Consider the following 13,333-nt stretch of genomic DNA (forward strand, 5'->3'; position numbering starts at 1 on the left):
TTAATAATATCAGTCAGCATCATGTTGCCTGAAAGTCTGAATCTGACAGAAGTTTAGTTTTAAATGGGCTGTTTTTATGAGGTCATGTGTAGACTCATTGCTCCTGAATCAAGATCGTAAATGTGTAATTTTAATAACATTCAGTGAGAATAAGCATTTGCATATCCTTGGAGAAATTGTTCTCTACTGCATAGTTCAGCTGTTTCAGCCATGACGTGGAGGGGGCATTTCAAGATTTGCACGTTGTTTAAAATACCGTACTTTGCACGGGAGGGTATAGGAATAGTGCAAGTAATTTTTTTCCGTAGAGCAGTACTTCTCTCAAGGGAGAGAGTACAGTACCGAGCATATCCAGAGCCGGGATTTCTGTGGTACAAAGAACAGTTCAGGTGTTGAATTGAAAGCTGGTCACCACTGTGCGAGAGCTAAATGGGGGGCTGATGAGAGAGAGGTAATTGCATAGCGCAGTTTTTCAGTCCTCTACTTCCCAAATATTTCTTGCGGTTTGGGTGTCTTATGGAGCAGTCTGCGTAGGAGGGCCTTGATAAAAGGTCAGCCATGCAATGCCGCTCCATCCATCACAACCGGTCTTGCTTCTGCAGGGAGTGGAGCGCATTGACCTGCCGGGGCTGAGGAGCCTGCGCACTGCCCGCAACCTGGAGCAGGGCATGGTGCTGACCATCGAGCCAGGCATCTACTTCATCGACCACCTCCTGGACCAAGCCCTCCGTGATCCTGCACAGTCCTGTTTCATCAACAACGATGTCCTGCAACGCTTTAGAGGATTTGGTGGGGTGAGTAATTCTTCACCAGATGTTTTTCTGAAATTGGTTTTGTATGTTTGCGTTTACTGTGTACTTGAGAAATTTTGTTGAAGTTTTAATGTTTAGGGCTGTTCCTGATGCAGCACCTTGGGCCATTTGACCCTGCAGACAAACTGGGGTTTTTTTGTTATTTTTAAATTTGGTTTTTGTACTTGTGATACCTGATAAACGATAGTTCCGTATTTTTCCATTGGTTGAAATATGCTCTGTCAGCACTGTACAGTGACTTGCCAGGTAGGTCTTTTGTCTATCGTGTGAAACATGCATGTTATGAAACATGAGACCAAGATCCACAGTCCAGAGTTAGCTTCCCTGACAGGGGCACAGTCTGCTGCTCCCTCCCAGGGCAGAAGAGCCCGATGCTGTTTAAGTCAGGGAGGCAACAGAGAAAAACAGCAATAATTGCTCCTACTGGATTATTGCCAGAAGGCTGTGAAACTTGTGCATGTAAAGCCTTCCCTGTCTTCCAGAAGAATGGCCGATGGGCTTCACGAGCACCGGTGCTCAGGCAGCAGTGTGCGTGCTGGAGGGTCGGCTGGCTTGGGAGGTCGCTGTGATCTGGGCGATCATTCCCCTGCCCTGCAAGCAGCTGCTGTGCAAGCAGAGGGGCCTTGTTTCTCCATGCTGTCCCGGGCACAATGCCCATTCAAAGCCACTGCCCTCACAGAGCGTTTAGCAGTTGCAGTGGTTTCCAGTGGGTTTTCATTTTAGTGGGGCGAGCATTTGGAGGGTGTCGCATTGTTCTCTGAGCTTCCGTATTCATGCACAGAGAAGATAGAGCAGGCAGCTGCAGTGCCCCGTCCTCCTCGTGGCTCTTCTGCAAAGTCTCAACAAAGCTAACAATCACTGGCACCGATGGTGATTTTCTGGTATGAAAAGTCACTCATTAGGAATTGTCTGCTGCTGCCATTCACTAATTTATCATCATACACCAGCCGTGAGAGGGTAGTTACTGTAACACTCTTGGTCCGAGCTGGCTTTGAACCACCAGCGCTGACAGAATGTGTGTGCCATTCCCAGCCGTGTGAGCCAGCCAGGCTCCTGGGCAGCCACCTGTGAACGCTCCCCCTATGATGTGTGTGTGTCCCTTATCAAGAGACATGGGACTTTACCCTTGCTGGTATTTAATTAGCTGCTGAGGTCTGAGACGTTATGTGTCTCCGTGTTGTTTCTTTTATCAACACTTGCCAGCCAGCCAAGGAGATACTGGTGAACAAAAGGCAGCTAACTCTGCATTTTCTCACTGTGAGCACGTTAGATACAGCACCACGTGCTGAAGCGTGTTTTAAAGGAGCATTGCAATGCACTTGTGTAGCGTGACACCACAATAAAAACAGGTTGAACTGTCTTCACTTTCCATGTAAACAGTCTGTGGGAGTTTTTCGGCAGTTGAGTTGATTCCTGGTTTTTCTGGAAATGCTCAGCAAAGCCCACATTTTTCTATGACTTGCTGTGAATGCCCACTCGAGCTCTGCAGCTTGAGGCATGCACATGGCTCACCCGCTGTCTGCGTTTGTGTGGAATAGGAGTGACAGCACAGGATCTCTACCTTAGTAATAAGTTGCTGGATCAGGCACTCTTGTTCCAGAGATTTCAAGCAAAGTCTAACTTTCTCCCCTGTTTTTTGCTTAGCTTCCTGTAATGATGACTTGTAAGGAGAGCTAGCCAACAAACTTTGCTAAAAGGGGGAGTTGCCCCAAAACGATTGAGCAAAAATCTAAATCTCTGATCCCCCTGTGAACAATACATTTTACTTAGAGAGAAAAAAATAATAATACACACATACCCTGAGCCAGATGTTGTTACTTGATTTTGTCCAGGAGAAGAATGGAAATAAAATCTGAGACTGAAGTACATCGGAATATTTCTGAATTCTAGAGAAAAGCTGCATTATAACACGATCAAAATTAATTTTTCCATCTTTACAATTCTGATTTGATTCTACATAAGTAGAAGATGCAGTTTGTGCTGTGTAGCATGATTAGTTATCTACATGCTGGTTCATTCTAGTTTATCCAGAGTGAGTGAAGTTTTCTCTCAAAAGCATGTCAGAAGACTTTCTCTCTACATGATTAAAAAAGATCTTGTGAAGCGCAGTGGTTTTACTGACAAATATTAAGTATGGGGGTTGGTATTGGTGTCAGTTCTAGCTAAAGAACTCACCAGTCAATCTTCCTTTAAAAGAAAAATACATTCTGCAAAAGGAAATAAGTAGTCCATTTCCCTCTGCAGAGCTCAGCACTAATTAAAGTGTTCTTCATTTGGTTTAGTTTAATTCACTTCCAAAATGAACTTACGTTAACCAAAGTAACACCACTGTTATACTGAGTTAGGCTGTCTGCACAGGGGATTTGTGAACTTTAATGAATTCACCTTGAGTTCATGTCTTTTGGGGGCTTTGGGTAGTTTTCTTGACTGTGACAAGTCTCTGCATTGAGAAGAGATGCTCTTCTGTTGTGCCAAAAAGGGCGAGACTGTAGCCATTTATTGTAATTTGTGCTGCCTGGATTTAGCTGTAAAGAGATTGTAAAAGCTGCAAGAGCAGAAAGGAACGAGAGAGAAGGTGAGGTTTCCCTTCGCCCACTTTGCTGCCGGCATGCGGGGCATGTGCTGGCGGCACCAGTGCTGCTCCTGCGCACGCTCCGAGCTGATCCACCAGCAGCCCACGCATCCTGTGTCCCTGTAACACAGACACTCAGGCTTTGTGGCTGTAACTGCTTCCCAGGGACCCTGTCGTGGGCTTTTACCAAACAACAGCTGTTCTGGGTCCAATACAGATCTCTCTGGAGGAGGCAAGAAGTTTTGCTAGGGGATCTGCTGCTGAGAGCACAGGCTGCCCTGTCTGAAGCCCTAACCTCTTTACTTGACAGCTGTGGAGTTCAGTCCTTCACAAGCTTCCCCAGCCCTTTTCAGGAAGTCGCTCAATCACGTGTACTTCAGTTCTCTATCTGCAAAACAAAGGTCCAGTTTACTGAGGTCATAAATTTTGTGGGGCAAGGGCTGCCATCAGGCGCTGGCACAGTGCCCGTCCCAGGGCACCTCTGCTCTGCCTGGACTCTGCCTTTGCTGCATTCGTAAATAAACATGTGCAAATAGAGGTATGTCCATACAGTTGAATATGTTGCTCAGGAAAAGCAACCGATTCCTCAGGGAAAGGGAAATAGTAACTCCAGACGCTGCCCTTTAGGGTTTGACATTTCCGTTCTTCGTAAGCTGATTACTGATTCATGCAGTTCATATGATGTTTTCTCAAAGACCCAGTAAAACCGTTCAATCTTTTTTTGGCCTTAAATGTTCAGGCTTTGTTTTTCCCTAGGATCTGCAGAACTAGGACTAGACTTAATATGTGAAAACTCTATGCAGCTTGGAGAAAATGCTGAAAGACAGCTAATGTTAAATACATTACCTTTTTTTCATTTGCAGATTTTTCTCATTTAAAAGCTAAATAGATTTACAAAGCCCAGGACCTTGAAGATCTGCTAATATTACAATATTTTTCAAAACAACAGTACTTCTCTTACTCAGAAACAAATGTTAAACCAAATGAAAAGCAGGATATTTAATTGCTTCTACCTTTGGTTCACAGAGTCATGCAATTGCCTCTGTCCTGATTTTTATTTTTCAGAAGGTTGAGCTCTGTTTCTGGGTTTATGGTGAATGTGTGTTTTGGAATGAAATGGTTTACTAGGCAATAAACATTTTGATCATCTGTTTTTTAACATTTCATATTATGCAGCAGTAATAATGATACATAGCATTTTTGAAACAATTCTGTAGAAAGCAATTGTCATAATGAAATATATAGCTTTCTTTAAAGTTCTTGTAAGAGAAGCGATATTTGTAGGCAACTTAAAACCAGCAGCTAGTTGCTTGTAAACCTTCTTTAACCCTTTTCTCTTAAGTTGTCTTAATTAACGTAACTAGGTTAAAGTAAGAGCAGTTTCTAATCTGTATTTAGCTTATAGTTTATTGCTTCTTTTTGAGCCTGGATGAAGGGACCGTGTGCCTGAAGATTATTTTTCCGGGTGTTATCAGTTGATCTTAAAATACATGGCCTCAGCCTACTGATCATGATCTCATTTTATAAAATGTTTGTATGTGGACATTTAAAATAAAGTGTGCCAGACATGAGGACTTGCTTGTGCATAAGAAGACAGCAGACTGGCAGCATGGGATGAGTAAGTCATTGTGTAGCACAGAGCCTGTTAGTCAATACAGAAAACATCCTGGTGCTGCCACTTTGTGTAATGTGGTGACAGGAAGGTGCCTTCCTCAACTCTGCAATGTACCCGCCTGTTCCTGGGTCTGATGCTCGGCCCCTCTATTTCCTAACCAGTCCCCCTAAAATACAGAAGTCAAACCCTGCTCATGGTAAGTTTGCTTTATTAAAAATCATTGGTGAGTCAGTGGCTGAGTCGAAATAAGTCCTCTTAGCTTCATGCATCTGCCTCTGTAGGATACCAGCTATAAAAACAGACACGTGGATCCTTCAGCCAGACAGAAGCACATGTGCTAATTTACTTTGTGGGGTAGCATGTGTGGCCCACGTCCCGTCATCATTTCCCAGGCAAGTCTCCCGCTCTAAGATCTTGCAGTGATAGTACCGCTGCTTTCCACAGCCATAATCAAACAAATGCTCAATAGATTATAAAAAAGCAGGAGACATGTCACCAGTGGTCTTTTTTAATCACATCTGGGATCTGTCATTGTGCAAATCTGGACTGTTTAATTGGCCAAAATTGTTTCTTGATTCTCAGAAGCCTTTTATATATATATCATCATCCAAAAGAAATGAATGAGTGCTACAACCCCCTTCCTTTGGAAGATAACACAGGCGGCTCTGGGGAGCATGACTGTAACAGTAAGTCAGGACAAAGTGCGAGGCTGTATATATAGCTGACTGCCGCCTTGGCATTTTAACTCCTATGCTGTCCTTGGCTATGCCCACACAGCCCTGCTTTGGGACACAGTTGGGTCCATTGAGTCAAGCCACATGATGATCTGTTGCTGGCGTTGGGCAGTTGTGCAATCAGCTCTATCTAGACAGATCGTGCCACTACCCTTGGTAAGAAAAATGCATGCTAGGGACAGTCCTGGCATTCCTGGACACTTCACCCTTACCAGAGTGCTTTTTGAAGCATGCCATTTCACACTAAAAAAGCAAAGCCTCTCCTGGGGTGTTTGCAGAGCACCCTGAAAGCTGCTGGTGCAGCAAACCTCACACCTCAGTTTGCTGTTCCTTTAAGCTGTCTCCGATTCCAAACCACTCTGTAGTCCTGAAACAAGCAGCGCTGTTGAACAAAGAGCCTGCAAACAGGGATAGCTGCGAGAGCAAATTTCATAACCACTGTCCCCCACTGGGAAAGGCAGTCCCAAGCCAGAGAGCCTTGCCAGACAGATCCAGCATCTTTTGTCCATTTGGACAGAAGACAAGACCAAATGCTGAGCTCTCCTGTAGGGTAGGTTTTGCAGGTCCTCTGAAGCTGCTTCTTGCTGCTGCTGAGTTTAAGCTCAGGGTGAAGCATGATGGAGGGTGTGAAGGAAAAAAAAACCAAACCAAAAAATTCCTCCTGCTTGAGAACCTGTGTTCCTCTGCGTTTGCATTGCTTTTGGAGAAAGGGAAAATGTGCACTGGAAGTGAGAAGTCTGTCTTCTCTGTTACAGCAAGCAGTTTCAGGTGAGGTGCATCCAGGCAGAGAAAGGGTTAGATCCTGGAGAAGGAGCTGGAGCTTTCCTAGGAGTGATGGGTGAGGGCCCCACGGGAGTGGTGGGTCTGTGCACTTCCAGCTACAGCCCAAAGACTATTTGGAATTGCTGATGGTGAGCAGGCTGGTGCGATGGGGCTGGCTCTGCCGCTTTCCACACCAATCCACAGCTGTGGATTGATTATATGATCTCCTAAGAGTGTTTCTCCTATACAGTGAGCTGCTCTGTGTAGCACCCCAGACTGGTGGGTTTCCCCGTTTGGTAATGCTCGGTTCCCTGGCTTAGGTGGCTGCAGCACCCCACTGCGCTCCCCTCGTTCAGGGCATCTGACTTCTCACTTCCTGGGCTCCTTAGCCAGCCCCATCTCTCTGTCTGTTACTTGTCAGTCCTGTCTTGCCTCATTGTATCTTCCTTCCCCTGGTTCCTTTCATCACTCTAACTCCATTTTCCAGCTCCTTCCCCATCCTGATTTTCTCTTGTGGCCTAGATAGGGCACAGCACTGACAGACACCTTGTCCCTTTTGTTCTTCCCCTCTCCCTCTTAGACTGGCTTTCATCTGCTCTGCTTTGAAGCCAGTCCATCTTCTCAAAAGAGTGCCGAGGAATTGATGAAGGCATGAAACACTGAACTGGAAAACACCAACAATTTATTTTATTTTAATTTTTTTTTTTTGCTAATCTCACTGGTTAAGTGCATGGATTGTGGCAGATATTTCTCTGTAGCAGATAACTGGGGGATTTCAGTTCAAGCAGGTGAACATTTGTGAAACTAGGGTACTCAGAAAGGGGCCCTCTGCATAGGCAGAGCCAGGTCCAGCTTTGGCTGCACCCACCACCCCACCACCCCGACTGACTTTTCCACTAACATTTTTACTTTCCACATCAATGCTGTGCCCAGCTCTATTTACACTGGTACAGGTGCGCTTGCTGACGTGATGCTTTGGCTTTTACCAAGTCACCAGATCTGTTCCCTGGATTCTGGCACTTCTGCAGGGCTCGGCTGGCAGCAGCAGGTTTTTGCCAGGGGCTGGTCTACCCAGGCAGGCTGTGCCCGGGTCCAAATCGTGGATGGACAGACGCTGGGGGCTGCTGTGAGGCAGAGGGCATGATTCAACTTAAGATGCAATGTGACTGTTGCTGAATCCTTGGGTTATTTTTTGCTCAGCTGGCCGAATTGAAGCAATGAATCAACCCACCCTGGTAAAATCTGTTTCAAGTGTGTAGCGTCATCAAACGTGTTGCTGATTTCCTCTTCTGCAGCAAGGCACTGGCCTTTCAGGCACACCAAGCGCAAAGAGCTTCGCAGCTTTCAAATTTACAGCTGTCCAAATCGAATGTGTGAACTCAATGGAGTTTGTTTATTTAATTCTGCTTTATAATACACTTAACTTGATACCAAGTAAAAGAAATAATCTGGCAAAGACATCATTAAACAGTTTAATAAGGAAAGGACTGGATGACTCATTTAGTTTGAACAAATGGATTATTTTGCAATCAGAAGTACAAATGTTAACCAGCTTTATTTTTAGCTGAAAATGTCAAGAGGTCAGAAACAATTAAAGCAATTGTAAGGTGGGAGTACCCAGTGCTTGTGTTCTCTTGGATTTACACCTTACTAAATTTGCTTTTATTGCAGCTTAGCGACTTACTAACATTTTTCTGATAAGATAACGGGAAATGTCTGTGTAGGCATATTTACTGGTAGGAAGAGATTAGAGTCAAACAGAAGTGGAGCATACTTTTCATTTTAACAGAACAAGAGGTGGAAAACTGAGGGATCTGCTTTTTTGCTTGCATGGTCTGAAATGCAGTGATTGCATTTTAAAAGGAATGTCTGACCTGCTTAGGAGTTTCTCATCAGCTCAAAATGCAATGTTTCAACTATCAGCTACAAGCTATTTTGTGTTGAAGTTCCTCTTTGAAAGTTTGTGTTTAGAGGAAGGAGAATCTGATGTTTAAGTGCAAAGAGCAGCTAACTGCAGCTCAGCAACAGGACGGCTTTGAGAACAGGCACTTCGGGCATCAGGAGGCACTGCTGTTGTACCTGTCCCTAGCAAGCCATGCGCTAACAAGGCTGGAGGCCAGTTCAGGGGAGAATGTTCCTTTTGCTGCTCCTCGTATTGGGGGGTGAGATTTATTTGCCCCACATAATTACGCAGCATGAGCTCACTGATGCAGCATCTCGTTGAGCCTGTCCCTGGCGTACCTGACATAGCAGAGGCACCACCTGAGTCACCTGCAGGGCCACCACCTCCTGCGGGGCTGCTCTGCCGGTGGTCGCCATGAAGCTTGTGTGATCCCAGCAGGGTGGCAGGGGCCAGTGGACCCTTCAGGGCTCAGCGCCACGCTGCCAGTGGTGATGGGCAATTCTGGTGCTTGCAGTACATTGCTCTGCCTGGTGTTGCACCAGCACCACAGACCAAAACGTGCCTTGTGCTTTCGCTGCTGTCACTGCCACATGTGCTTCTCATCCCCATCTGGAATACCTTGGTAACCGCATGTTCTCTGTGACAGGTCCGGATCGAGGACGACATCGCGGTGACAGCCAGTGGAATGGAGCTGCTAACATGCGTCCCACGTACTGTTGAAGAAATAGAGGCTTTCATGGCCGAAGGCCAAAGCAGTGCCAAGTCATTTGACAGCCTCTCCAGCCAAAAGCAGTAAACTTCAAGATGATACTTACTGTCTCACACTAATCGGTCATCGTTCTGATTATGATGCTGCAGCACATAAAATAAAATGCATCCAATTGTTAATAGCAATGGAGGCAGGCAGGCTATTAGATGGAGTGATTCATTTATTAAAAATGAAGGTAGAAGGCTTCAGCACTTGATATCCAGGTAACTCAAATGCTCCTGCTTGCTATCAGCAGTTTACATTACCAAGTGCCACCTGAATAACCCTGCTGCATAATCAGTGGGGCTTATACTTCTATCAGATCTCAGCTCAGTCATATCTTGCAACTAAAGCTGAATTTTGATGATTGGGACTCTTTAAATACCAAATGGATTATCTGAATGCTGTCAGCAATTGTAACAATCTAAGTCCTTTTTTAAACTTCGTCATAAGTACTGCGAAAAAACACAGAAGAAAAAATCTGCAGCTCTCAGTGGACACATTTTTCTTACAGATCTTATTTCAGTGTTAACGGAGTAAGCAGAATCAAATTTGTATTAAAATTCATCCTTGGCATCATTTATGCTCACAACTTTGTGATCATTGCGCTCTCCTGCTCCTGTTCCTGCTTCTTTATCTGACCTTTCTACCAGTTCGTGTTCTGGAAACTTTGACCCTTCATTAGCCAGATTTTTCTGCTCTGAGTAGTGGGTGTACTGATCCTTCACACACAGCCTGATGCTTATTAGATTTGTCCATCTGTTTGTTCCTTAAAAACATAGATTGCTGTGGTGTTCACAAGCCTTAGAAAATCACAAGAAGGGAGTATCTTTGCTGCAGGGCTTAGGGTCATTCAGCAGCATATGCTGTGCAGAACGAGAGTTGTTTTTAACTCTCTAGTGTTAGCCAGTTCAGAATGAAATCATGTAAATTTTATTTGGATACACCACAGACATATTAAGAATGATCATAAAATGATTGTACATCGACGCAAGATTTAAATTGCCAAGAGAAGCCTTTCTTTACTATAGGTGTTCGTCAGCCTGCGGGAAAATACATTCCTTGCAATATAAAATAGCACTAGTTGCTGTAGCTACATAAAACCAATCTTGCTTACTTTATGAACACATCAAAACTCCTGTTTGGTCTTCAGGCTCCATTGCACAGTTTGACTGCAAAGCCACTTCAGACCATCCCTCTGCCGTGTCAGGGGAACTGAAGTCACACAGAATGTCAGGGCCTTGCTGGGTCTTACCGCTTAGCAGATGAGGATTTTCCCACTGTGAGGGGATCGGCTGACTTGATCATCTCAGCATCTCAGTTCTGTTGCTCACATCCTGGAGCTGGCACACAGGCAGTGGGACCAACTGTGAGCTTCTGGGTGCCTGCAAGCGCCTGTCTTATGTGGGGCATGCCACACAGCGTGGGCATGGGTGGCATCAACAACTACTGTGTGGCTGTCTTTGTGCCCCCGACCTGGGACCGGATTTAGGTCTGAAATAAATGTCCTAAAAGATGGTCAAACCTGTTGCTCTACAGAGAGCTCTTTTTGCTAATTGCGTTGATGTCTGTGACAAGAGCCTGCCCTTTATTCCTAACAGCTTGGTGACCCATTGCTAAATAGGAAGCTGCATGTTGGAGACAAAAGAAACACATTGCGAAATAATCTAGGGGACTTCAGTCCTTATGTTTAACGTCACTTTATTAACAAATGAATCTATTTACTTTTTTTTTTTTTAAAGGTGGCTCAGCATTGGCTTGTAAGAGGTAAGTGCAGGAGGTTTTGTGAAGGGGAAGGGGCGAGGAGGGGTGGGCGTGAGATCAGCACCTTGTTCGTGCAGCTGCAGTAATGCCTCCTTGCGTGGTGGTGCCTCTGAAATGCAGTACTCGTGCAGAGGACATTAGGCCTTGCTTTGGTGGCTTTGCAAACAGAAGCATACAGAAACGATATTGGTGCTGCTCTGGACTTGTCTCCCCCTAAAACTCAGGGAGTTTTTTCAGCGCAAAACAGTGCTCGTGGCCTCAGCCTTGTTCCCTCTGCGGGCAAATGCTTCCCTGTGGCATGCTCTGCACGCACCCATGGGATCGTTCGCTGCCTTGAGACCTGCTGCTGCTTCGGTTCAATAGCAGTTACTATTTTAAAGTAACACTTCACAGATTTAAAAAAAAAAGTTTTGGAATTGTTTCATCTGAGCCATAACCCCAGTCTAGTTAATAGGCCTTTCCCTGCCCGTGATTAATCTTGGCAAATACTGGGCTCTGCTGCTGCAGAACAGGTCGAGCAATCTGGTGTGTGCTGCAGGAGGCAGAACTGGTTCTGCTTCGACATGTACCAGCAAACGAACCCTACCACGGGTTCTGGGGGGAAAGCACTCGCTCATGTAACCGGCTACTCTGTTGTTCTGCTTACCTGAGACGTGGATCCATTTCAGTCGGGGATGGTGCCCCATCTCCTATTTTCCTCCGTGATCAGGCCTGTGAATGTGGTGAATATAAATTTCATTCTTCCTTCCAGAAGTCTGTTCTGTAATTATAATTTTTATCCACTTAAGCAAAAAGTGATGTAGAACTTTTTTCTAAATTAGCATGGGGGGGAGGCAGGGAAGTAAGCCTTTAAACAAAGGCAAAGTTATGTTTGAAAGTGATATTTAATTTAATTTTAACACTTAAAGTGTGTTAGTAGGGGGGAAATACAGGTGACAGCAAACTTTCTTTTTGACTGCGTTAGGGTCTTTAGCTATAATGTTTTCCCAAATGCCCTTTCCCCTTGGTGCAGTCTTAGAGTGGCACCAAAATAACAGAAAGACTATGATACGTTGAGCAAGTTTGTGTATTTAGAAAGGTGCGAGCACTTCTGAACTGATGTATTATATTGCTTCAGCTGCCTGGCGTTGGAAGCACTCTGGATTTATCTGCCACCCCAGTTTCGCTGCTACAGTGTGTAGCTAAAGTGGTAGAGCCTCCTAGTGCTCATGGAGGCTTGAGCAGACCCGTTCTCTCAGTGGTACAGTGAGAAGATGGAAGCAGGGTTCCCTGGTGAAACATACAGTGCTGTAATGCTCCTTCTTATAGTGACAGGCACTGCATGCTGTCACAAACTAAAGTTTTTAAGAAAAACATGTCAAAAGGAAAACTTTAACTTCTGTAGGCCTATGCTGAAATTTTCTTGCATCGATGTGGGTTTATTCCAGCCTTTCTTCAGGAAGAAGAGAGAATTGTCTGAGTCACTAGGTATGGGTGCCCCGTGCCTTGCAGTGGAGGGCAAGTTGGAGGCATTTTGCTGTCACACAGCCTGGGCTGCTCCATCCTGGGGCAAAGAGAGGGAAAGCCTCACCTCTGCCTTTGCTCCTTAGAGGTCTGACATAGCTATTTTGGCAGAAGGGGGCTTAGAATAATAGACTACCACCTTTCTTGCAGCCAGACTCTCACCGAGGGTAGATTTTTATTATTTTTTTTTTATGACGCTGGGTTCATGGCTTCACATGTTAAAGTGATGTGCTGCACACAGCCTACACGCTTCCCTAGGCAAACAAAGCAAGTGTGGAGACTGCTACGCCAGAAATGTCATTGTACAAACAAGTGACTTTTCATAATTCAGTGGGTTTGTTTTAAACAAGTGGAATCGAAGTTGGCGGGAGTAACGAGAAGTCACCCTCCAGAGCATCAGAAAGAGTATTACTTCCGTTCAAAGAGATTTAAGAAACAATTTTCATCAAAATCAGAAACAAATGCCAGAGATTCAGAGCCCCCTGTTCCGATTATCAGGGGAGGACCCCACATCATCCTGCCAAACCAACTGCAGGACAACACGGCCACACAGTCCCAATTCACAGAGCAGACCACCAGGGAAGAGACTAGCTGGTGCCTTTTGCACCAGTTAGGTGCACAGTTAACAAAGGAGATCTTTTCATGTCACCTTTTTTCTTGTAGTTTTTGGTGGTTTGTTCCCCCCACTTTAATTGCAGTATGTTTTCAGTCTCAAATGTCTTTTTTTTTTTTTTTTTCCTCGTTAAATCAGGAATTCAGCCAAAACTCTCATGAGTTTCTGATTCTTTCCATTGAGTGGAACCTAAGTGGAAGATACAAATGGAGACTGATGTAGATTTCTCAAACATAGTAGCTGCTTGCAGTGGGCACCTCTACATTCGAGGGAAATAGAAAAGGGATAGGAAAAATGAGGCCAGCAC

The 13,333-nt window shown here is 45.0% G+C and overlaps 1 protein-coding gene across 1 annotated transcript in view; it reads left to right on the forward strand.

The window, feature by feature from the left end:
* PEPD (peptidase D) overlaps window positions 1-9,725 on the forward strand; it is a 141,342-nt gene extending 131,617 nt beyond the window's left edge. Inside the window, exons 14-15 of the mRNA XM_055818519.1 lie at window positions 603-794; window positions 9,045-9,725. Coding sequence (XP_055674494.1) covers window positions 603-794; window positions 9,045-9,194 — 342 coding nt within the window. The 3' untranslated portion in view covers window positions 9,195-9,725. The remainder of the gene's footprint in view (window positions 1-602; window positions 795-9,044) is intronic.
* Window positions 9,726-13,333: the final 3,608 nt, after the last annotated feature.

The sequence above is a fragment of the Falco peregrinus genome, chromosome 14, assembly GCF_023634155.1.
Source record: "Falco peregrinus isolate bFalPer1 chromosome 14, bFalPer1.pri, whole genome shotgun sequence".
Lineage (NCBI taxonomy): Eukaryota > Metazoa > Chordata > Aves > Falconiformes > Falconidae > Falco > Falco peregrinus.